The following is a 26,991-nucleotide window of genomic DNA, read 5'->3' on the forward strand; positions in this document are numbered from 1 at the left end:
ATAGCGAAAACTTTTGTCCCGAGAAATCACGAAAGACTGTAACACCGCACATTTTCTCTTATCCAAGGCTACTTTGTTACGTATTCCAAAACAAAACCTTGCGTGTTCCACTTTTTTAGTATTTTTTCCTGCTTTCAATTTTCATCTCTCTACCTCATCCTCTCCTCTTCTTCCCACTAAAAACTCATCAAGTAAATTATTCACTACAAAGTTCCCATTTTTCTTAGTTTTCTCATTCTCCATCAATTCAACCCGAAAACTTGATATCACAAAATGAAATGTAACTTCTTTCAAAATGAAATATTGTTCAGTAACCGAGGATCTCTAACAGTTTGAGGATGCTCTCGACGGCGAACCATTTCCGGATAGATTGAACGGTTTAGTACGTAGTCCATGAAACCTGAAGGTGATGGTACGGCGTTGCCGGATAAGAGAAGGCAGGGAGGATGCTGAAGTGACGGAAAAGAGATAAACATCTGTGTGAATCGGGTTTGGTTGGAGGATGGGTCGGTTAAAGTTGGTGTGTGGTGGTTGAGTCACTTCGTGGAATTTTCGGGAAATATTTGTCGTTGTATATTGCAACCCTCTAAAAAGATAACCATTAAATAAGTGGTAGAAAAATTCTTTTAAACAATAGCGACACCTTAAAAGCTGCAACATTTTCATATAAATAGGACCAACAATTTCTTTGAAAATTTCCTTATATTAAGTGGTATAATGAATGCGAGAACACATGATAACAATTATTTTCGGCTAGAATATTAGTCAATTCATTTCAAAATGAATGTTGTTTAAGATTTATACTCACATATTAAGAAATACAATGATTAAAAGAAAGAGAAATATTAAACTGTAAAATAAGCATTAATTCACATGTTAAAATTATATTTTGGCCAAAAAGAGAAAGTTTATTTTTGAAAGATAAATATAGGTTAAAATTAGTGTTCATTCACACGTTCAAAAATAATATTTTTCTCTGTTTTTTTTAGGTCAAGTTTTACGGTTTCAAGATTGTACTACACTTTTAACACATGTCTCTTGAATTATGAAAGGAACTGAATGCTAATTTGACTATAATAAAATTTTAGATTTTTATTAGTAAAAAAGAAAAGCATTTCTTATCAAGTGAAGGAAAATATTAGACTGATTGAAGGACTCTAAATAGAATAAGAGAAGTTAGAGAATTGGTCTCTTATATATTTTTGGTACAAAAGATGTAGATGAATAGATAAATTATTGAAAACAGGAACAATTATGGTGCGTAGGTGAGATAATTCTTTAGTTTTCTTTGTGGTAGCAATATGAAACACTTTAGATTATACTCACATATCAATCATCTATGGAGCTGCACTAACTATGGAGATTATACTCACATAACAAAAATAATAACACTGATTTTTTTTTAAGAAATCAAATAAAAATTCATTAATAATAGATTTTTAAGCAAAATTAATGCCTAGAAACAAAAAAAGAATATACAAAACAAAGAGAAAAATTGAATAATAAAAATAATAAATATGGATGGAGCTGCACTAACTATGATATTTCTGAAACTTAATCAAGCATTTCCACACACCACTCAATACTTCTTCGCCTCACATGAAACGTCATATATGTAAATAAAAGGCTTAAATATGTAATTAGTCCCTGCACTTTCAACAGTTTTTGGCATTGATCCATGCGCTTATTTTTGTTTGGTTTAGGTCCTTGCAGTTTCTAAATAATTTGTAATTGGTCCCTCCGTTAGTCAACCGTTAAAAAAAAAAACTAAAACAAACAGAGTGCCACGTGGCCCAATTATTTCATGCCACGTGGCATCTGACAAAACATAAAACTTTAAAATTGAAATAAAATAATTGTTATATGATTTCCTTTTTATATAAATAATATTTGTTCAGATTTAATTAAAAAACAAAATTAAATATACTTCTTCATGAGCCATTTTATAGTTAAAATTCATCACCACCACCATTGACAAACACCGTGTCTTTTTTTTTAATCGGCATATATTGAAAAGACAAACACAAGAAGTGCAAATTGGCAAAGCTGATACACTGAAAAATAAACCCCTGCATACTGTCATTAACGAAGCAGCAGTAAGGGAAAATGCAGAAAAATAAGTGCAACAAACAGAGGGGCAAACAAAGCCTAAACACCAAAAAGAACAAAGCTATATACATGCCCACCCTAAATGACAAACACCATGTCTACTTCTTCACTTTTAAATCATAATCCATATAAAATTTCATCTTCTTCTCAAGTTACTGTTTTTGCACTACATATTCATATTGGTTCTTACCCATCCTTTTTTATCTGCAGATTTTATTTTTACAGACTTGAAACTTGATGATGGATGTCGAAATCGATTATCAATCTGCAGAATTATTCATTCACGCTGTTCCCTTTCTTCTTTACTTCTCACTCATGGCTTGTCTTCCTTTTTTGTTTATATTTTTAATTAAATAATAATAATAATACTAATAATTACAAAACAATTATTTTATTTGAGTTCTTTTAATAATTTAAAATTTTGTCTTTTAGTGTGCCACGTGGCAGCAAATAATTGGGCCACGTGGCACTCTGTTAGTTTTGAATTTTTTTTTTAACAGTGCACTAACAGAGGGACCAATAACAAAATATTCACTTCTTCAAAAAAAAAAAAAAAAAAACAAAATATTCACAAACTGCAGGGACCTAAACCAAACAAAAAAAAGCGCAGGGACCAATCCCAAAAATTGATGAAAATGTAAGGACTAATTACACATTTAAGCCTAAATAAAATGATCAAACTCATTAATAAGTTACATGTTAAAGGAATTTTAGGAACTAACAAAAAACATTGTTTGTCAAGTGAAGGAAAATATCGACCGGTTGAAGGATTCCTAAATAGAGAAAGAGAAGTTAGAGAATTGGTCTCTTATATATTTATGGTACAAATGTTGTAGATAAATTATTGCGAATAGAAACAATTGGCCGACTACAATGTAATGGTGAGGCAATTCTTTAGTTTTCTTTACGGAAATATTATGCAACACTTTTGATTATATGCTAAAGATCAATCATCTCTTTTCAACATGTAATAACATTGTTTTTTCTTTAAGAAATCAAATAAAAATTCATTAATAATAGATTTCTAAACACAATCAATGCTATGAAACAATAAAATAAAAATACAAATCAAAGAGAGAAATTGAATAATAAAAATAATAATATGGATGGAGCTGCACTAATTATGATATTCCTCAAACTTAATCAAGCATTTCCATGCACTACTAAAAACTTCATCACCTCATAGGAAAACTCAAATCAGTAAATGAAATGAACAAATTCAATAAGTTATATGTTAAAGGTATACTAAAAAAAACCGTAGATCTAGCCACTATGTTCTACACTTAATTTTCTAGTTCTATCTAAGTGGAGTTTCATTTTAAAATTAAAATAAATTAAGAAAAATACACAAACGTAACTCAGCAAACTAATGAACAATAGACTCAATCATGGCACAACATATGTATTGTGTAGAAGAGAAAAAACATATCCCTCAGATCGATGATTGACGTATAACATTTGTTGGCTAGTTATCCTTTTATATAGATATATTTTGGTTAAGGTGTGCAGTACACTCTTTGCAACTGTGTTTGTATGAGAGGTAGTGCAATAATTAGGGTGCGTTTGTTTCAAGTTATATTCGTAGATTCCCGAGAATAAAAAGATAGAAATATGTATGCCTATGTTTGTTACAAGTTTATTAAATTTTATTCTTGGGTATAAAACATTCGTGGGAATAGAAAAATTTTCCCAAAGAAAAGGGTGGGAATAAAGTTCCCATGAAGATGGGAATAATTTCATATGTAATTGCCTATTATATTTCCTATTTTTATGGTTCCTGAGAATATTATAATGTTAAACAAACATCTTTTTTCTATAAACCTTGGAATAAAATTCCCATCTTAAAGTTCCAAGGAATGTTGTTCCTAGGAATAAATTTAGTAAACTTGAAACAAACACACCCTTATATTATTGAGTAAATGTGTTTTATTCAAATTATTGATTGTAATAATAATTTTTTAAACTACCATTTACAAAGTCAAAGAGATATATTTGATTGTGATGCATATTTGAATGGGAAATGTTAACTTGTGCCCTTAGGGCACATGTTAAGAATTCCACTAATAGAAATTATGTATCGGAAATTGTGTTCATTTATTGCTCAAAATGTTTAATATAATCTTTTTACAATAAATTCTTACCATTAATAGAATGACATTAATGCTTAACATGTGCCCTAAGGGCACAAGTTAACTTGACCCTATTTGAATTGTTTAATTAAACTAACATTAATGTTAGGCTATTTCAAACGAAAATGTGTGACAGCTAGAGGTAGGGGTGTTCGCGGTGCGGTTTGGATCGGTTTTGAGGCAAAATGTCAACCGATCCAAAAAAAAAAATCACATGCGGTTCGGTTCGGTCTGGATGAGTTTTCTAAAAAAATCCGAACCGAACCGATCCAAATATATGCAGTTTAATTTGGATCGGTTTTTGGATATCCAAAATGCAAAATATTTTTTTTTTATTTACTCTTTTTTTAAAAATATTATTTTTTTATTAATATTAATATTACACAAACATGGTAAAAATAATAGGTTTGATGCAAAATAAATTAAAAAATTAAAATTATAGTATGAAAATTATCAATTATTTTTGAAACATATGAAGTAATAATAATATAGATTAAATTAGTGGAATATATAAGATTACAATTTAACAATGATTATAATAATGCAATATATAATACTAATAAAAGAATAAATAAGTATTAATATTTATTTTTGCGGTTCGGTTCGGTTTTGAAAAAGTGATCCAAAATCCGATCCGATCTTAGCGGTTTTTACAAAACAACATCCAAACGCATCCAAATATATTCGGTTTTTTGCGGTTTTCGATTTTTTTGGATCGGTTTGCGGTTTTATTTTGGATCGGTTTGGATTTGAACACCCCTAGCTAGAGGTGTAACTGGCTTGGTTCAGTTTTCAATCAAAATTGTTTAAGAGTAGTGATATTTGTACATCTCTTTCTTATAACTTTCATGGCAACTTTGTTTTTCTTTTTTTTGGTTGGTTAAGAACAATAGAGAGATAAAAACGAAGAGAGAGAATAAAACAACCAAATTTGCATCCGTTTGGATTTTAGCATTTTTTAAAAGTGAAAACGAACCAAAATAAAGCAATGATGCAAGGTTTGTTTGAATTGATTGGTTCGACAAAAAATGCATTTAAAAAAAGTATTATTTTTCAAATGTTTGTACTTTTCAATCGCAATCGAAAATCTTTTAACAACAAAAAAGTTACAATAAAATTTAGATTTTTTTTTAGCAAAATTCACAAATAATTATAGTAATAATTACAGAAAAAATTTCACAACTTAAAATCTAGAATTTGTCAAAATAGAAACTTAAGAATCCAGGCTTATTCAAAAATTGATTTGTTTTTTTTTTTGAAGTAAAAAATTGATTTGTTAAAGGAAAATTCTATGGTGAAGTCTTGAAAATGACTTTTCTGGTGAAGTTAACACTATAGCATCAAAAATGCACTGAGTAACACCCCACTGTTTGTACAGTGACATCAAAAGTTCAGTTCCCATAGTATCATCAATTCATCAAATTAACAAGACTACACTTAATCTAATTTTATCCTACTTTGTTTTAAGTGTAACACCCCACAAAGTGTAACACTTAAAACTATCACATAATATCATCAACTATGTTTGCATGTTAAAGATGCCAACGATAAAATAGTAAATGTAAGTCCAAGATGTTGCAAACATTACTAGATGAATTACCATTGATTATTAATCAATAATCAACAATTTAAAAATGAATCAAACATTAAGATAAAAAATAACTTTTCCAAAAAAGTCAGTTTCCTGACTGCACCATAGAAGCTCCCTTTGTTAAATTGTGGGAGTTTAACCTTTTCATATAATCTCTCTCAAAAAAAAAAAAGGACAACAACTCTTTAATGAATATGCAGATTTATGAAAACTTTCCATAATATAATTTCTGCAAATATTTTATCGATTTTTTCTATGAAAAACTTTTTTTCATATTGTAAATCGTTGAAAATTTTCTCTACTGTAACCAAAAATAAAAGTTTCTCTCTTTTGATGAACAACTCCTTTTTGATAAAACCTCTAAAAAAAGTCTTTTCCAATAAAACTTTTTTTTATTAATAACTCTTCTTTTTTATGAAAATTTTCTATATTATAATTTCTATAAATCTTCTTTAGATTTTTTTTATGAACAACTCCTTTTCATATTGTAAATATTAAATCGTACAAAAGTTTCTTTTCTATAACCAAAAAATATAAGTTTCTCTTCTTTTGATGAACAACTCTTTTTTCATAAACCTCTAAAATATATTCTTTTTCGATAAAACTTTTTTTTTTTATGAAAATTTTCCATATTATAATTTCTACAAATCTTCTTTAGATTCTTTTAATGAACAACTCTTTTTTCAGATTATAATATTAAATGGTAGAAAAGTTTCTCTTTGTAACTAAAAAAATAAAAGTTTCTCGTCTTTTGATGAACAACTCTTTTTTTGATACCTCTAAAAAAGTCTTTTTCGATAAAACTTTTTTTTATGAACAACTCTTCTTTATATTGCAAATATTTTCATCCATTTGCTACAATTTTTATTAGAGAAAATAATGCTCTCATCACTTAATAGAATCTTGAACTATAGTTCATGCCTCCCTTATGTTAAAACACACAATCCTTTTGCCTCTTATATTAGAAAAATTTCCACATGATTCCCTAGAGAAAAACTTGTATATTTATCTATATCGGTTTATGATCAAAGAAACAATAAATAGGAGTTCCCTTTATTTTGAGCAAAGAAGTGCTTTTTTTTAATTGAGAAATCATGATGAAATTTTTGAATTTTGATTTAAATAGTGCATAAAAAATAGGGTTACTCTTTGTGTCAAAAAATAAATGAATAGGGTTACTCTAATATGTGTTCCAAGAGCACATGCCCTAATGACATGTTATAAGGTTTCCACAAATAATAAATCAACACAATTTTCAATACATAATTTTCATCTTTAATACCTTAACATGTGCCCTAATTAACATACTGCCCTAAGGATGCATGTTAGCATTTTTCTGAAAAATACTCCCTCCGGTCTCAAATGTAAGAAACTTTTCACTTTTTAAATTCATTCAGTATATGATGTATGTGGTCTATATTATCGGTAGGATGAGCTCCACGGAATGGTGGTCAAGTAGTTATAAGTGGATCATTAGAGTCAATTCTGGAAAATGACAATTTCATCATTGCATAAAACAAATGATATTTTTAACAATGCAACAAACAATTATCATGGCACCGTTTAGTGATGAGGGAGAAAAGATAGACACGATAACAACCATAACAAAATGAGCAACATCTGTGGCTCATTTTGATAAACTGGATAAATCAAATAAGAACACTTGGACTAAAATTGGTAAAATTGGATAAATCAAATATCTACCATGAAAATCAATAGCAAAATGCACAAAAGGATTCAAAGAAAGAAAGTGAAAACAGAAGAACACTTAATATTATAGAAGTATTGTTGAAACATATGAATAAACACAAACATTATTGAAATTGAAATTACTGATATTGAATCATTAGAAAAGTGGGAATGATGTCTAAGGTTTATTTTATGTGCCTTTTATAGGCTAATGATTTTCAAAGCCTTTGAATGCAGAGATATGGAGAGATGTTATGCGCTTGAATGCACGGATATGAAGAGATTTGAATTTGATTTTCAAAACAATGAATGGTGAGTTGTACAAACCAATTGAATAGACAGAGATATGAATGCATTGAAAGCTCATTCCACGTGTACTTGATAAATATTTGAATTAGTATATCATTAATTGTAATAGAGCCTAGAACCATGCCATGTGTATTTTGTAATATCCCGCGTAATTATAAATAAATTGCCTTATCAATTACATGTCAGAACGGAAATAATTTTCAAAGGATTAGTTACTTATTGAGAAATCGACGATATTTGGAAAGTTTCTCGTATTACTATTCCAACGGACATGAGAAATTAAATGGTTACGAATTAACTGAGGATAATCATGTCTTTTCCCTTAAAGGGCATTTTGGTCATTTGAGACTTGAGATTTTTTTTTTTTAAAAGCCAAATCCTCCCTTTTCTCTATCATTCTTTCCATTCATTCCTTATCCATTAGAAAACACTCCCACCATTTCCCTCATATCTTCTTCTCACGCCCCTCACTCACCAAAAATTGCTCAAACTCATTCTTAAAACCAAAGGATTCAACATACAAGCATCATAGTTTAGTAGTATTTTAGAGTGTAAATCATGAATTTATTCCCCTTCCTCTCTCACCCTCTGTTGGCCGATCCATTTCCCTTTCTCTCTAGGTTGGATTTTGTTTCTATTCAAGCTCAACATGTCACATGTGTATATGGTTTTGATGGTGTATGGTTTGTATTGATATATTGCAGCAAGGAGTGAAGAAAGTGCAAAGGGCAGTATCTTGGGGTTCTGATTTTGCAGCTTGGAGCTCATAAAAGAAACCAACTCTTAAGCATGTGAGTTCTCTAGTAAGTTGGAAGTTAAATTTATGATTGAAATGGTTGATGGCTGTAGTAGTTATATGTATATGATCAGTGACGTATCCAGGACCCTGGATCAGGGGGTGCAGAGTTTTTAGTGTAAATAATTTAAATGACAGTTTATAATTTCATAATTTTTTACTTAACCAAAAACTATTTTTTCCAAATATAAAGAAAAGTAAGGACATAAATTTTCATGTCTTTCATGATTCAAAATTATGTAGACAATATTAGTTTAGAAGGATAATTAGATAAATAATAAATAGAAAATTGAAAAAACAAAATGATATTTATTTTAGACATTTTTATATGACAAATTGATGCTCCACACTAATTTTAGTAAAAAAGACAATGAGTGAAATAAAAAAAATGATTTGTTGAGTATTATATGAACTAGTTTTGGATGGACACAATATACGGATACACTCACATATTTGAGAAAAGATAAAAAATAAGAAAGAATTAAATAATATGTATTTTAAAATAATTAAATGATATTTTTTTTAATTAAAATGATATATATTTTGTTATATGTATGTTGAAATATTGTGTCCAAATATTTGTAACATATAAGTATTTTCCGTATTAGATATGCAAACTGTGAACTTGGCCATGTGCTATAGTCCTGATCAAGACTTGAAAAACATGTATGTATTTGTTCTACATTTACTTTTATTTTAACTTTGAGAACTTACTTTGAAGTGATGCATTATAATAAAAAAAATTAGGAAAAGTAATCTAAGCACTTAAGAAAGTAGAAGCTTGAATGTTGATGGAAGACAAGTGGAAAAGTTTGTCAGAGCACCTCTTTATGCGTCCGAAGATGAAAGAAGAATAATTGGATAAGTGCAAAATCCCTAAGTGAAACAGTATGCTGGTGCAAAATAATTTTTCCAGGGTGTGCAAATGCAAATAAACTAATATAGTTGGTAGAAATTTTACAATGTCAGGGGGTGCAGGTGCACACCCTCACTAAGAGGTGGCTCCGCCCCTGTATATGATATTGTAGTTCATGATAACTAACGAAGTTAGTAATTGGAAGGAGTGAGTAAGCAACATGGGAGAAAAAGGTAGTGCTGAACCCTTTGAAAGTTTATTGGAAATTAGAGTTTGGGTGAGTTCCTAGTAAGACTCTCAAATTTAATTAGCTTTGTTACTGGATTTTTGAGTGGAATTTCGTATGGAATACTTGAGTCATAGCTGTTGCTGTGTAGCCTAAACTTGTGAAATTATGGGATATTTGAATTGTACGTTTAATTTACTTCAGTTTGGATATAAATTTCGTGTAATTTGGATTAGTGACGAACTCAGAAAGTGCGTTTGAAGTTGTGGATTTCTGCTGGAAAATTGTTACGGGTTTTGGGACAGGGCTCCACTAAAATGGTAATAACTTTCTCTCTATAACTTGGAATCAAGTGATTTTTGATGCTATGGAAAGCTAACGAAATTACGGACATTTTAATACCAGTTTCACGAATTCTGGTCCAGTTTTGAAGTCTGGAGATGGTTTTGAAGTGTGAGGGATGATGTATGTTTTGTGCTGAACCGAGATTCTAGTGTTGATGAATTAAACTGTTGCAGTTTTGGGCTGTTTGTTGGAGGACCGACTAGAGGCAGAGGTGAAGAGCAGTGGCTGGTGCTCAATTGATGTTTATATTGTTCAAGAGCTTGGAATAGGATGAGATGAGTTCCTTTTAGTTAGAAAACTTCCCTTTGGGTAGTTAAATTATGCCTTTAGAGTAATACAATATGTTTTGGTACATTAGGACCAAATTTAGAGACATTATGATATGAGATTTATACCCTTGCTAGTGTACTCTAAAATAGTTTATATGTTGATAAATATGCTTATGGTAATGTAGGAGTTAGAGGAAAAATATTATGACAAGTTTTACGTAAGTATGAATTAAATATGCAATTTCGGCTAACATTCCGGAAAGTGAGAATTGTTGGAGTTTATTACTTTATTTCGACTATTAGCTAATATAAATTATACTTTTAAAGTGATATAATGGTTTGGTTTGGCTAAGACTCTAAATTTTCATTTTTATCGAATATGTAGCCGAAATTGTATTATGAATATCCTCTAATCATATACTACCATAGTGTATATTTATTTGTGTAAAAGAATGTTTAGACTAAATTAGCCATTGAAACAAATCATTTATGAGTAAATTTCCTATCATTGGAAAGTAGAGAATTCTAAGTATGGAAGTTCGGCTTAATTAGTCGAATTTAATTTATCAGGATATGGGGAAAATATTATAATCTTTTGGATACGAAATGCCTAGAACCTGAATAGGTTAGTATCAGAATAAATTTCAGAATCAAGACGAAATTACTACGTCTTTATTATTAGACTCAGAATGTTGTTATTATAAGAAAATCAGTTAACATAAGTTATTCCTCTTTAGCTCCCCCGTCAGTAGTGGAGTTGAGGATTAACTCAGTTATCAGAAATCAGTTCAAGATATAATATTAAAACATGTTTAAGCTGTGGCTTTCGCTATCCCGCCAGTTGGATACGAAAGGTTCCCGCCAGTTGGAACGGGCACTATCCGTGAGGATGACCCCACAATAATCAGAGGAGTCCGGTATCCCCGTCAGTTGGAAATATTTATATATATACCGGTTAGCAGAGGAATAAATTCCGGGGTTACTCCACCTGGGTTTATTCGTAAAATCAACTCAGATAATATTGTTTGTTCAACGCTAACATTTCTAACATAATATGACAAACATTATGAATATAATTATGATTATGATTTCAGCATTAGTATCAGAGCTGAATTAGTTATTCAGATAGCGATCCTAGTTATCCCTCGATAGCTCAGTTTTACTTGATAAAATTGTATAAACCAGAATGGGTTGAGTTTAGAGACAGATGGCGATCCTAGGTTCCCTGTGATTGCCTACAACCTAGGATAGGTGGAACTCACTGAGACATTATGTCTCACCCCAATCCATTTATTTATTTTACAGATTAGCAGGTTGCACGTATCAAGTGGAGGTAGATACGCAGTCGAAGGGATTATCGTCAAGAGCTCGTTTCATACCAGCTGAAGATATATGTATTTGGCCGTTGATATTTTATCTGATGTATGAACTTATATTGATGTATATATTCATTTGGTCGAAATTATGTTGTAATTTTAATGTATCCAGTACTAAATTTAACGCACATGCTAAATATTCTAGATAAGTTTAGTATGGGTGTTACATACTTGAGAATAGAAGAGGTTTGAATTGTTTACATTGTAGATTGTAGATGTAGGATACTCTGAATATACTTTGAAATAAGTAATAAATTTGTACATAGAAACCGACAGTTGACCATACAACTATTACGTTGTGAACCAAATTTCATAGGATTATACCAATTGTCTTCCCTCCATTATATAAGTAAGTACCTTTATCCTATTTCTTGAATAATTGAAATATAAATATTCATGATTATGATTGTATATGACAATAGATTACAGATAGACAAATATTAGCGACATAGTTTTTTGTTTGGGAATATAATTTTCATTCTTTCATACTTGTTTAAATTGACTCTCCATTCAAATTCTTCAACTTCCCTACATAAGCAAAAACATATTAAGTTATTCAAAAATAATGAAAAAAATAATAATGAAATTTTCATCAAAGAGACAACAGAGACTATCTTTATCATATGTTTTATTTAATATGCACAAATGCAAACTATTTTCTATCTTTCAATAATTAAATTTTTAATTAAGTCAATTCAATCAAATGCTGTTGTATATATATATAGACACACATCAAATTTTAATATGCAAAAAAATATGTATAACAAATACCCAATTCTATTATTTAATTCATTTTATAAGCAAAATTAAGGGTACAGTTGTAGATTGAATTACCCAATATTCAACAATGTTGGTTTTTCCCAATACATAAATTGGATTCAATAACCCAATAAACAAAATTTAATTTGTGTTCTGCATGTTTTAGTTTTATGTCTTGCGTAGGCGCAAAGATTGGTTTGTACAAATTGAATTGTTGAGTTATACCATAGGCGTACGAGAGGGTGCAGTAGGAACAATACAAGTTCAAGACATGTTCTTTTTGTGTAATCTCATGAAATCCAACGAGAGAACTTTTAGAAACTTTAGAAGTTAAGGATATTAGGATTTGATTCATAAAGTGTATAAAAATCTTATTCCTGGAGAACCAAACAAGGGGACTCTTTCAAAAGCATTGGTTGCTTTTGGGGAGAGATTTTAGTGGTGAGAAACATGTGAGAAGCACTTGGGAAACACCTTGTGAGTGAAAATTGTTGAGTTATTGTACAAGGGCAAATAAAAGAAATTTGGGGGATATTTTGGAGAACATTGGGAGCTAAATTTCATGTTCACTTTTGTAACTCTCTCGGTCAACTTAAGAGAGTAGGAAAAAGGTTGAAATTAAGCTTGCTCTTAGAGAACTTGTTGACGTTAATTTCTTATATCTCTTTGTATCTTTTTGTAACGACTCTTTGATAATGTTTTAGAAATATGCTTTCTTCCCCATAAAAATTGGCACCGTGAAGAATTAAACTCGAGGCTTTGATAGAAACGCACTAAAAAGTCCCAAGTCTATGTCACCAGACTAACCCAAATGGGTTTGAATTATATTGTTGTTATATCATGCGTTAGGCGCATATGAGGTGCATAAAAACATATTTATAAGTTTTGACGTGTATAAAAGGTCAAAACTTATTCTTTCTGTGTAATCTCATGAAACGAAAGGAAGGAGATATGAAATGTTGAGTCTTGAGGGTCTTAGGGTGAGATTCAAAACGACTAGAAAATTTTGAATCTTGGTGAATCAAAAGAGTTCTTAGGTGAGAATTAGTACCTTTTGGGGTAGAGATTATTGGGGTGGGAAACACGCAGAAAACACACTGAGAGTGAAAATTATTGACGGGTTGTTAGAGGGTAAAAGAGAAAAATTTAGGGTTGCTCTTGGATACATTGGAAGCAGCCTTAATAGGTCACTTTTATAACTTTCTTGGCGACCTTATTGAACCCTATTTCTTGTAACTCTTTCTAATAACTCTTTGACAGTGGACTGGAGAGGTTTTTTCTCCTCTAGATGCAGGTCTTTGTTAGACAAAACATGAAAAACTTCTGGTGTATTGTTCTTATGCTCTATTCATGCTTCTTCTTTGACCTCTAGATTAGAACTATATCTGTTTTTTTTATGCTTGATATTGTAATAATTATTGGTTGTCATGCTAGTTGTACTTTTGCTTCATGCATCTAAGTTTATTGGTGTTATTCACATTTTCTTTGTCAAGTAACTTATTAACTAGAAATTCACTTTTTTAATGTGAATAAGTAGGGTGTCCGAGATTCGAACCCTAACCCCTACATATAGTATGCAATATTCTTACTAACCAAGCAAAACTCAAGGGGACATTTATTGGTGTTATTTGTATTAGGAAACCAAGTAAAATGAATAGAAATGAATTCTTATTGATGAAAGAGTGATTACAACTGATACACACACACACACACACACACACACACACACACACACACACTAATATCTAAGTGTATAGTAGCCTATCATATACATACAATAGAGGATAAGAACCCTAATATCAGTTACTTGCTCAACAAGAAATGGGAAACTAAGTGATGTGATCATTATCATGATCACTGTCTAATATCCCCCCACAAGATGGAGGTTGATAAATGTTTATCAAACCCAACTTGGATAAAAGAACATGAAAGGTCTTAGGAAGCAAAGCCTTTTTAAAGAAATCAACTACTTGATCTTGTGAAGAAACTGGAAGCAATTTGAGTATGCCAGATTGTAGTTTTTCTCTAATCAGATGACAGTCAATCTCTAAGTTTTTGGTCATCTCATGAAAAACTTGATTAGAAGCAATATGGATAGCACTTTGATTATCACAATAGAGCACATGTAACTTGGAGCAGGAAACATGCAAATCTCTGAGGAGATATAAAATCCATTGAAGCTCACAAGTAGCTGAAGCTAATGCCCTATATTCTGCTTCAGAAGAAGATCTGGATACAGTAATTTGTTTCTTTGTTCTCCATGAAATTAATGAACTTCATAAGAAGAAACACTGACCGGAGATAGACTTTCTAGTTTCAAGGCAGCCAGCCCAATTAGCATATGAAATTCCTTGCAAAGTGAGAGAAGTGTTTCTTGGGAAGAATAAACCTTTGCCTGGGCATCCCTTAAGGTATTTTAAGACTCTTATAGATGCATGATGATGAGATTGTGTAGGTTTGGATAGAAATTGGCTCAACTGCTGAGTGATGAAGGTGATATCAGGTATGGTAGTGTTGAGGTAAAGAAGTCTGCCCACTAATCTTCTATATGCAGGAACATCATCATAGAGAGGGCCAAAATCAAGATGAAGTTTAATGGATGAATCAGATGGAGTGGAGACAGGTTTGGTACTTATAGTGACTGAATCATCAAGCAAATCCAGACAGTACTTTCTTTGGCACAAAGAAATTCCTGATTTGGAATGAGCAACTTCAATGCCTAAGAAATACTTCAACTGACCTAAATCCTTGATTTTGAACAATGAATACAAAACTGACTTAATGTGGGTGAATTCATGAAGGGAGTTGCTTGCAAGGATGATATCACCAACATATACAAGAAGGATAGTAAATGAAGAGGATGTTTTCTTGACAAACAAGGAATGATCAGAGGTAGCCTGCAGGCAATTGTGAGCCCAAAGAGTAGAAGTTAATCTTTCATACCATTTTCTACTAGCCTGTTTCAAGCCATACAAAGACTTTTGAAGCTTGCAAACTTGATTTTGTTTATCAATTTTAATACCAGGGGGAACTAACATGTACACATCTTATTGTAGTTCACCATGAAGAAAGGCATTATTAACATCAAGTTGGTGAAGATGCCAGTTATGAATGGATGACAAAGCAATCACAAGTCTGACAGTTGTAAGTTTAGCAACTGGAGAATATGTGTCAAAATAATCCAACCCTTCAATTTGATTATAACATTTGGCCACTAATCTTGCTTTGTATCTCTCAATAGTGCCATCAACATGAAATTTAACTTTATAAATCCATCTGCAACCAATAGGCTTGATGTTTGGTGGTAAATCCACAAGCTTCTAAGTACCAGTTTTCTCAAGAGCTTGGAGTTCAACTTGCATTGCATGCTTCCAACAATCTTGTTTACATGCTTCAGCATATGTTTTGGGCTTAGGTTGAGAATGAAGTGACAAGACAAAAGAAGAATGAGTATTAGATAACTGGTGATGAGAAATATAATGTGAAATAGGGTATGTAGATGCATGAATATTATGGCAAATGTAATCTTGCAGATAAGAAGGAGTAGTGGTGTTTCTGGTGGAATGTCTGGGAATAATAGGTGCAACAGGTGAAGATGGAGGATTTTGTGATGAAACAATAGTATGAGGAACAATATCATCAATAATAGGAGGCTGAAAAGAAGAGGTATCAATAATAGGTGAAAAGACTGATGGGAAAAGTATTCCCAGTCAGGTGAAGTAGAAGAAGGGGAATGATGATAAGGAAGGTGATTTTCATGAAATGTAACATGTCTAGAGACAAAAATTTCTCTGGAATGAAGATCATAAAGAGTGAAACCTTTGTAACCTGTCTTGTAACCCAAGAAAAGTGGTTTTCTAGCTCTAGACTGTAATTTGGTTCTGTGAGAATGTAAAGTAGAGGCATAACACAGACAGCCAAAAACTTTGAACAAAGAAATTTCAGGAAGTTTGTGACGAAGGATGAAATAAGGTGATTGATTTTGTAGTAAAGGTGTGGGAACTCTATTTATAAGAAAAACAACATGATGAATAGCATAAGACCAAAAGGAAGGTGGTAATTTTGACTAATAAAGTAAAGCTCTACCAACATTAAGAATGTGTTGGTGTTTTCTTTCAACCCTACCATATTGTTGTGGGGTTTCAACATAAGATTTTTGGTGAATAATACCAAGAGAAGCATAAAAGGTGGATAACATGAACTCAGGACCATTATCAGTTCTAATAAATTTGGGAGTTGTGTGAAAATGATTTTTAATCATGAGAATGAAATTTTTAACATGAGTAGGCACTTCAGCTTTGGTTTTAATAAGAATGACCCAGAGGAATCTGCTGTGGTCATCTAAAATGGTGAAGAAATATCCATGTCCATGAACAGAAGCAACAGATAAAGGCCCCTAAATGTCTAAATGGATAAGTTTAAAATTAGCAGAAGTATATGAAGAACTTGAATTAAAGGGTAAATGCTTGTGTTTGGCAAAATGACAGAGATCACATGTATCTTTATTATTAAAGGTAATAGCAAGATAGAAAAGAGACATTTTATGAAGTCTTTGATGAGACAAGTGACCAAGTCTAAAATGCCAAAATGCATCATTAGGTACAAACTGATCAAATTCATTACAAATGGAAGGTAAAACAGGCTTACAAGAACTAATAGAAATAGAAGATGACTCAAAATTGGAAGATTTGCATGATGGATAAAACTTGTACAAGCCATCCACTTGCTTATCCAAACCAATCATCTTCAAAGATTGTTGGTTCTATATGGGACATTTATCAAGTGAAAAATGGAAGAAACAAGTTAAGGATTCACACAGTTTGGCTACAGAGATGAGATAAGTTTAGAATGAGGTGAATAGAGAACTTGATGAAGTGTAAATTTGGAATTGAAAGAAATAGTGCCAGCATAATGAGCTAAAACCAAATTTCCATTAGGTAAAGAAAAATGCACAAGTTTGATTCTATAAAAGGAACTAAAATAAGTAATATCACAACAAATGTTATCATTAGCACCTGAATCAATGTGCCAAAATGAAGGTTTACTTGTTAAAGAAGAAATAGATGCAGATATACCTGCCAAAGTGTCAGGTGCTGCAATGCTGGTGGAAGCAATATGATTGGAAGTAGCTTGTGAAGGAGGGGTTTCTGAAACAACTAAATTTGATTGTTGTAACATGGACACAAGTTGAGCTAGTTGCTCTTGAGAAAAACCAGCAGAAGGAGAACTTGCAGAAGCACCTAAACCAGAAGAAGATATTGCACCATTTTCTGAATCTTCTTGACAAGCAGCATTAGCACGAGGTGAAGGCTTATGGACATTAGGGTATCCATACTTCATGTAACAAAAATCCACAGTATGATTTGTATGGTTACAAAAGGTACATAATCTAGTTGGTTTGTTACCATAAGAACCTTTACCACGCTTTTGAGATTTCCTTGTGTCAGTGGCATTGATTTGAACAGAAGAATCTTCAAACACTTAGTGAAGCAAGAGAAGCATTGTTACTCTCTTCTTGAACAACCAAAGAATAAACTTTGTTCAGAGAAGGAAGATGATCAAGTAGTAGAATTTGATAAATTGCATGATTTGGTCTTCATTCGTGTGTGCCTTAGCAACTCTAGATGCAGCACAACAACAAGGATGAATACAAGAACAATTGGGAATTAGTCTATGTGAAGATAACTCTTCCAAAAGGGACTTTATTTCAGTGAAGTAATCCAAGACAGATTTTGCACCCTGTTTGAGATTGTTGATTGAAGAACGCAAATTTGTAATGCGAATGCGATCAATTTTAGAGAAACGTTCTTTCAAGTCAAGCCAAACCTCAAGTGCAGTATCACAGAAAACAATAGTTTGCGCGATAGAATCAAAAACTGAATTAATGAGCCAAGATTGAACAAGGTGATTGCAACGTTCCCAAGCAGCACGATTCAAACCATCATCATCAGGCATGGGAATAGAACCATTGATGTATCCAAGCTTGTTTTTCGTTCCCAAAGAGCGTTCAACGGTGCGACTCCAAGCAATGTAGTTAGAACCATTGAGTTTGGGAGTGATAGAAAGAGAATTGGGGCTTTCAATGGGATGAACAAAATACACTGATTCAGTGTCAAGTGAAGAATTTCTTGGCGCCATGGAAGTAGTTGAAAAACACAGAAAAAAAACTCAAGCAAGAAGATGAAGAAAATCACCAAAAAATACCGATTGAATGAGAAATTCAATCGAACAAAGCAAGAATCAAGATGTGAAATTGGAAGATTTCTCCAGAAATAAGAGAAAAACGATCAAAAAAGGATGATCGAAGAAGAATGCACAACGGAAGAAAACGGTTACAAACCGTTATGGATCGTAACAAACTCTCCCTCTTTGGAAAGAGCTCGTGATACCATATTAGGAAACCAAGTAAAATGAATAGAAATGAATTCTTATTGATGAAAGAGTGATTACAACTGATATATATACTAATATCTAAGTGTATAGTAGCCTATCATGTACATACAATATAGGATAAGAACCCTAATATCAGTTACTTGCTCGGCAAGAAATGAGAAACTAAGTGATGTGATCATTATCATGATCACTGTGTAATAATCTGAGTCTGAATTCACAAAAAAAAAAAAATTTATTTAATGTTTTGACTATGTTCAAAACAAAAAAAAAAAACATAACGAGATAATAGAAACGAATAAAAGTGAATCACGACTAGAAGAAAAATTATATTACTGTTAACCATTAGAAAATATGAAAACAAAACCTGAAGCAACCTTCACTTTTTCCATCTCAAATATTTATTTTTATTTCATATGAAAAGTTAATCTCAAATTTTTATTGATAGGTCTAAACTTATTTTTTATTGTTAAAATATTAGGTTTAGACATAAAATTGGATCATGTAGTGTTTAGCTTATTCTATGTAAGTAGAAGAAGTAGGAGAATCATATATCTAACCTGCCAATCTTCTCCAATATTGCAGGATCTAAGCCAGCATAATACTCCTTCATTGCAGCTTCTGAGTCAGCATCATAATTGTCATCCTAAATCATATCAAAATACATTTAATGATGAGAAATGAATTTTTTTGAAAATTCAAAGACCAACATGAAGGTATCATGAAATTCATTAGAACAAGGATAAACTTTATGCAAACAATCTTAACAAGTACTCCCTCCGGTCACTATTATAAGCAAAAATCAACTTTTTAGGTTCATTCATTAAATGATGTATTTGGTCTATATTATTGACCAAATACATCAATTAATGAATGAACCTAAAAAGTTGACTTTTGCTTATAATAGTGACCGAAGGGAGTATTCAAGATAATAATGAGAACAAGGATAAACCTTATCATCATGATTTTCATTTTCATTTTCTGGAGCATCTTTAGCCTTAGCTTTCCTCCTCTTATTCCTTTTTTTGTTCTTTTTACTTCTTCCAGTCTCTGCCAAATAATTATAATTATACTTCCAAAATAAAAATAGCACAAGAATTATAAACTACTAGATAAAGTTGAAATAGAGACGAAAATTTAGAGATAATAAAAAATAAATTACGACATACCTTCTTTTTTGCCATTAATAAATGAGAGTAAATCATCAATCGAACTTTCTTCCTCAACAGTCTAAAAAATCATTTAATGGTTTAATTAATGTATTCGTTAGTCCATAAAAAAATGGAGAAATTCACATTTAGTCACAATTTATTTTTCTTTTCACATTTAGTCACAGATTTTTTTTTTTTTTCTATGGATCTTTCATACTTTTTTTCCTCCCATAACACCATCTTAATCACATAAAATATATGGTTAATTCAATAGAGTAGATTGCTAATTCAATTCTTGTAATTGATCTAAATTAACCAAACACTCCAAGAAACGTTTTTGTTAAATATTCGGTAATATTTTAAGGCCTATTTTATCAATGCATGTAAAACGGACCTGTGGATTACTATTCATATGCTTCAATATCTTCTCCTGTCAAAAGACCAAATCACAATCAAGAAACTATGTTGTAAAAGTTAGGGACAACACTTTAGCTTTTGACAATCATCACGAACCATATTGAGGTCTTCTTGTGAGATAAATATATCATAAATATCCTTTGCAGTTTTTCCTTTGAATTTCTTAGAAAGTGCATCACAGGATAGATGAAGCAAATGATTAAGTCGAAGCCTTGCAGCAACAATTGCAAATCCACACAACGTCTTTGTATTTTTGCGAAAGAATTTTATATTAAAAATATCATGCTCCTGCAATAGTAAGAAATTAAATGTAAATTATACTCAATAATCAACTCTTATTGATAAAGAAAGTTGAATTAACAAAAATAAATTTAGAGACAGAGTTAAATGATAATTGTCTCAAATTTTAAAAAAATTATTTTTCTCTATCTCTAATTTATGTTGATAATTCAACTTTATAGTTTTTAAATTGAAGGAATTAAAAAATAAAATCGAAAAGAAATTTAAGTACAATGTATCAAATGAGAGTCGAAATTACTATTCCAAACCTTTTTTGAACGTGTAATATCTTCTTGGAATCGTGAATAACAAACGATCAAATCTAAGATATGCGTGGTGACACAATCTGAAAGAGATAATGACACTTCTCTAATAGATCCATTCGCAGATTTTAGCCGTGCGTACGACTTAATCTGAAAATTATAAAGTCAAATTTATATCAACAAACTAATTAGTGACTCATGCATGCAACAACATATACCTGACTTTATGTATTATATTATAAATTTCAAACTTATATGATTCTTCATTTATGTGATAATATTATATTACAAAAATTCTCTAAATGTAGTTTTTTTTTTTAAAATTAAATGTAGTTTGTTTATATAGCTAAATAAACCACTACCAAAAAAATTATAGCTAAATAAATGTATTATTTGGACGGAAGATATTCTCTTTTGAATTAAAAGTTTTACTAAGATAGATATACATGCAGATTTTGAATGATAAACATATTTAATGAACGAATATATCTTTTATTCTTATCATACTCTTATTTAAACTCTTCGCATAGATTTTTTTTTATTTAATTGGGGCATGAGTAACATTAATTTTCAACAAAACATCATATCTACTGTAAAAACTAGCCGAACATTAATACAATAACCAAAGATACAATTTCAAAGAATTTACATTAGAAATTTCATTCAAATAATGCACTACTTAATAATCAAGAAGCTCAACTCATTAGGAGAATGCAATGTCAAATATAATGGTGTCGACATTGATTTTGGTGGTTAATTTTCTTATTCTGTTGATGGTAGCCTTCAGCTAGGTGGAGTATGTATGAGTGTTTTTATGAGTTTTCTTTTCATTGTGCCACCTACTTACGACGCTTATGTTTTGTAGTTTCTGTCTGCTGGTCGTCTAGTGAAGGAACTTGGTTATTCATAAATTTGTCCGTTAATAAATAAAACTTATACAAATCAAGGTTTGGACAAGAATTGTTTTCCTTCACAAACGAATCATTTGGGGAGATCTGATGGGGGGGAAAATAAAATATATTGGAGTAGTTGGCAGGATGTGCGTATTCCTAAGGCTATAAGAGGTTTAGGGGTACGGAATCTGAGATTATTTAATCATGTTCTGTCGGGAAAGTGACATTGGAGGCTCATTTTAATGGTATATGCATAAAAATATTCTTTATGTCAGGAGGGGGAAACACGTGTGTTGTCATTTTGTGGTGGGAAGGGTGGTGGATCTAGATCTTCTTCATTATGGTGGAGAGATGTGTCTCTTATAGCGATGGGGGGAGAATGCCTCCGCTAATGAGTTCTAAGATAGAGTGTTGAGGATTTTATGTAATGTACTCATGACTTCTTTCTTGGAAGATGCATGGTTAGGGATGTCGTTCTCCGTGAGAGATTCCAAAGGTAGTTATAGATTTCGAGCAAACAATATTTGTTCGTATGTTGGGTTGGTACGCTTGGGTAAACTGTGCATGCATGTGGGAGTTCAGGTGTAGACGCAAATTGTTTCCGGGAAAAGGCTTTAGTGGTTGAGTTGTTGGTGTTGTTGGATACACGCCCACTTTCAGTGGGTCCAGACTGATCGTCCTGGAATGCCTCTTATGTTGGTGTGTATTCGGTTTTTCCGCATACGACTATCTTTCAGTGGGATCAATGGGGGTCGAAGGTAGGGTGTCTGAGTTGTCCCATATTTGTCTCTAATCTGGAAGAGTTGGACCCCTTAAAAAGTATTAGTGTTCTCTTGGTACGCTCTGGTTGACTAGAGCTAACCTCCTTAGGCAGGGGGTTATTACCAATCTGACGGGTTCCCTTTATCCTTTATGTGGGGGATCTGCATAGTGTATTGATCAACTTTTTTTTACTTTTAGGGTGGCTTCAAAGTTGTGTTATAACTTTTTTACATGGTTAGGGTAAGTGCGGACTCTCCTTAGAGATCTAGTTTGTCTTTTTAAAGGGTTTACGATTTTATTTAGGAAGTATGAGTTAAGGCCTGGTCTTTGATTAGTATGGGAATCTATTGCCATAATGATCTTGTATTTTCTGGTAAGGCATTAGTTGAGGAATTGTGGGATAAAAAAGTCCAGTATTAAAAGATAAGAATTATAGTAGAAATAATTTTAATGATAAATAAAATTATATACTATACCTCATGTTTCGCAAAATCCATAGCAGCTTTAGACATTGGAAAAATGGTAGAGCTTCTGTAATTTTGCAATTACACGTAAAAGATACCTGATTTAAAAAAAAAAAATATATCTTATCAACACTATTGCTCAGTAGATATGTGCACTATACAAGCCAAAATTTGAAACTAAAATTTGCAAAGTTACGAGAGACTAACCCTTTTGTTGATATATCTCATATAACTTTATTTCCCCATTTTATGATTTAAGATGCCACCAATATGAAGGAATTGAATTAAATTGTTTAAAATCAATACATATATTCGGATATCTATCTATATTTTTTTTTTACAAGATTTATATTTATACTTATTAAACATAAAAAGGTTATATACTATTAAATAATTAAATTGGTCAAAACAATTTTCAAGATTTATTCCTTCAAAAAACATATTTCAAGATTTATATTTAAAGTTCTTTCAAAAAAAAGATTTATATTTACGGTTAATAATTAAATTGGTCAAAACAATATTAATAACAAAACTATTAAATTTTGCTCAAAAAAAAAAGCAACACTATTAAATAATTACTTTGACTAAAAATACGGTTAATAATTAAATTGGTCAAAATAGTATTAATAACACCACTATTAAATTCCAAAAAAAATAAAATAAAAAATCAACACTATTATATAATTACTATGACTAAAAAGATGTAAAATTCATTATTTTAGGACAAATTTATATACTATTCAATATAAACTACCAAATTTATATACTATTCATTTTCAAACCATTTTCTTCTCAAATTCTTAAAACCAATTTTTAATCCAACTAAAAGATGTTCTAGTAGGTTTATAAGGTAAAACAACAGTCAAACATATCAAAAGGAACACATAGGGGTGTCTGGAAACGACCCCATACGCCCTGAGATGCGCAGAATTGCGCGTGCAATTCTGCACAAATCGCCATGGCAAGCAGATGCTCGCTGGGCGAGCCTCACAGAACAGGGGAACACAAAAATGGGTTTCCTTTCGGGAATGCACCCAAAAATTTAACAAAAACCCCAATTTTGATTTCAATTGTCCCAAAATCGTTACATAAACTTTGTTAATAGTTAACATACATCAAGGAACAATCAAAACACTTTTAATCATGAGCATATCACCATTTCATCATAAATAAAAAATCATCTTCATTTTTCACCAAAAACTCATATTTCCACAAATTGATTCAAACTTCACAAACAACACCAACAATTCATCCCCAACAACATACAAACATATAAAATCATATATCAAGTGATTTGAAACATGTTTCAACATTAATCGTACACAAAATTCATGGTTTTCACACAATTAAGCAAAAATCACAAAATAACTTATTTCAAACACCACGTATGAACTTGAACATATAAACACTATAATTCTACAAAATTCAACATACCCATAATTACTCATCAATTAAGAGAAAATATTTCATCACAAAGAATCATCAATTCACAAAATCATTTATGACCCATAAGCTAAAAGATGAAAATAAGTTATTATATGAACAAACCTATCCACGCTTTACCTCTTTTCTTCACAAACCCAAGCTAATCTTCACTTTTCTCCCCACCCCCTTTGATCCTAGCTTGCTTTCCTCTTGATTCTCCCTTTGGGTCTTCTCTTGTTCTTTTCCCTAGCTCTCTCTATTCTCTCTAGCCCCTCTCTCTAATTTTTGTGAGAAAGTGTGAATGAATGGCAAAACCCTAATTTTCTCTCATGAGTTATGTATATATACTCCTCCTCAATCGGCTAGGTTATTACAATTAATAATGGGCCTCAAAACTCTTACCACTTAATTCTAAAAAGTTACTACACGCTTAACTCTAAAACATCTCATTATTTTACCATCTCAAAATAATGACCACTAGTTACTACTAACTTAGGAAAAATATTTATCTGCTCTATAATACTAAAATAATCCTCATTATAAGTTTACTAAATTACCCTTACCCAACATATGACCAAAATACCCTTAGTCTTAAAAATGACTAAAACACCCTTCTCGCGTCAAAATCTACTAATCCCAAGACAAACACACAAACAAGCAATTACACACATATAAACACATATAATAAATAAATAAAATAATCCTAGCAAAAAGCGGGATGTTAGAATTAATTGAACCTGTTGATTGCACAGTGATCCTAACGTGTGGCGTCCTGCTAATTCAAAGGTAATTGAGACATAGACATAAGTTGGAGTTCCTAGATTTCCAAAGGCAATGAAATTAATGCCACGATGATCCTTAGTTTTCAATATTAGTCATGTTACCTCCTAAGTACTTGCTACTAGGGTCAACTCGCTTTAGGTATCTTTCGTCTAATAATTAACTACTTGCTTTCTATATAGGTAGATATGAAAATCAAAATATAAGAATCAATATTAGGCCATGTCACAACCTAAGTACCTACTATAGGGCTGCACTTCTTTTTATTTTTTATTTTTTTTAGGGCTGCACTTCTTTGAAATAAACTAATCCTAATAAAACTTAGTAGCGAACAGAAAATTAACTAAAATTAAATAATTATCCAACAAAACAAATGAAGGTTCATCTTATAACCCTAATCTATAAATATCTATTTACACATGATAACTAAGACATAATACAAAAAGATAAAAACATACCCTGGAATGCCTGTTTTCTTCACCGTTTTAGGTGTTTGCTTCAATGTAAAATGTCTTGGAATTTGTGAATAGAATTCCTCCATCTGTAAAGTCTTCTGAGGCCTCTTGAAACTTCATTCTTCATCATCCCAAGGACCACATAAATCTTTGGATATCTTTTTTTGCCTGATTTTCTTGATTTCTTCGTGAATTAAGTCAAGAGCACCCTAAAATTGCTATGTTTTCGGAAGAATAGAATTACATACTCAAATATTGAAAACAATACAAATGTCCCGAAATCATAGACAGTTGATCTAATACTCCTCTATTTTGCTGGTAAAACCTACTAAAAATGACTGAAAAACATGCTACTAAAAACACTATACTGTTGAGATAGAAATACTAAAACACCTTAAAATTAATCAAAAATCTGAAGCACTCGTAATTTAAAATAAAATACCATAAATCTGTAGTTTCTGCTCTGTAGGCTCAAGGAAGAAGAAGAGATTTGATGTCTCTCTATTACTCTGTACTTTCTTTTTCGATCTCAGAAGAGAAGAGAAAGAGAAAGAGGCGCTGCTAGGGTATAGAGAAATAGAAAGAGGCGCAGCAGTTATAATACAGAAAATTCTAGGGTTTCTAAAATGACAAAAAAGCCCTTAAAATGGTTTAAAATGTTGGGGCAAAAACGTATTTTTGTTTCTATTTGTGGAGTGGCGCATCTGACCGCACCACACCGGATAAAAGCGGCCACTACAAGAAAACAGTCAAATTAAGACGGAACGTCGTGACGGAATTTTATTTCCGTCCCAAATTAATTAAACCGGGACGGAATTTGATACGCTTTTGTGTTAAAAATATTTTGTTTTAATTTATATATATTTTTGGGACGGATTATTTTTTATGTCGCAAATTTGGGACGGAACTAATGTTTTTGTCGCAAATTTGGGACGGAATTTTTATTTCCGTCACAACTTGGTCTATTTTAATCCAAAAATTTAGTGGAAATTGTTGGAGGGAATATTTTTTTTTGAATAATGTGGGCGGGAAATTTGGCGCCACTGTTATTATTTTTTTTATCATTTTTAATATTATTTATTATTTTCCCTCGAAAAAAACAAGATAAAGATAAATAACAATATATGGTCAGAATCCATTTTATCATATACATACGAAACAAAACACAATCCCTGTAACAACAAAAAAAAAACACAATCCCTAAATCGCGATCGCTCTCTCAAAGCGCTCTCTCTCTCTCTCTCAGTAAAAGCTTTCT

The 26,991-nt window shown here is 31.4% G+C and overlaps 1 protein-coding gene and 3 long non-coding RNA genes across 6 annotated transcripts; 1 reads left to right on the forward strand and 3 right to left on the reverse strand.

Moving 5' to 3' along the window:
• The first annotated feature begins 7,968 nt into the window (after positions 1-7,968).
• Positions 7,969-11,823, forward strand: LOC146914887 (uncharacterized). Of its 3 annotated transcripts, none has more exons than XR_015014438.1 (3): positions 7,969-8,618; positions 9,371-10,025; positions 10,111-11,823. It is a non-coding gene; the product is annotated as an uncharacterized LOC146914887 (long non-coding RNA). The 3 variants fall into 3 exon arrangements; XR_015014437.1 differs by having other exon boundaries at positions 7,969-8,447; positions 8,532-8,618; positions 9,371-10,581; XR_015014436.1 differs by having other exon boundaries at positions 9,371-10,581.
• Positions 11,824-14,730: 2,907 nt separating this feature from the next.
• LOC146914888 (uncharacterized) lies at positions 14,731-18,592 on the reverse strand. Its single transcript, XM_085721165.1, has 4 exons — positions 18,065-18,592; positions 17,530-17,788; positions 15,783-16,142; positions 14,731-15,485 (listed from the first exon to the last, which is right to left on the reverse strand). The coding sequence occupies exons 1-4, from the start codon at positions 18,590-18,592 to the stop codon at positions 14,731-14,733; spliced, it is 1,902 nt and encodes a 633-aa protein (XP_085577291.1).
• A 1,232-nt stretch (positions 18,593-19,824) lies between these two features.
• Positions 19,825-20,696, reverse strand: LOC146914889 (uncharacterized). The gene is made up of 3 exons (XR_015013637.1): positions 20,509-20,696; positions 20,390-20,425; positions 19,825-19,894 (listed from the first exon to the last, which is right to left on the reverse strand). It is a non-coding gene; the product is annotated as an uncharacterized LOC146914889 (long non-coding RNA).
• Positions 20,697-20,984: 288 nt separating this feature from the next.
• Positions 20,985-26,039, reverse strand: LOC146914890 (uncharacterized). The gene is made up of 3 exons (XR_015013291.1): positions 25,737-26,039; positions 23,086-23,171; positions 20,985-21,104 (listed from the first exon to the last, which is right to left on the reverse strand). It is a non-coding gene; the product is annotated as an uncharacterized LOC146914890 (long non-coding RNA).
• Between the last annotated feature and the right edge of the window lie 952 nt (positions 26,040-26,991).

Source organism: Medicago sativa, chromosome 6, assembly GCF_051527215.1.
Source record: "Medicago sativa cultivar Bolivia chromosome 6, Bolivia_mono, whole genome shotgun sequence".
In the NCBI taxonomy this organism is placed as follows: domain Eukaryota; kingdom Viridiplantae; phylum Streptophyta; class Magnoliopsida; order Fabales; family Fabaceae; genus Medicago; species Medicago sativa.

What these genes read in the sequence shown, in the direction of transcription:
- LOC146914888 (XM_085721165.1), bottom strand. Translation starts at nt 18,592, where the DNA reads ATGGCGCCAAGAAATTCTTCACTTGACACTGAATCAGTGTATTTTGTT. An exon ending in CTGCATCTAGAGTTGCTAAG is followed by an intron (nt 17,789 to 18,064) that starts GCACACACGAAT and finishes TGTTACATGAAG; the next exon opens with TATGGATACCCTAATGTCCA. An exon ending in AGCACCTGACACTTTGGCAG is followed by an intron (nt 16,143 to 17,529) that starts GTATATCTGCAT and finishes TTTTCCCATCAG; the next exon opens with TCTTTTCACCTATTATTGAT.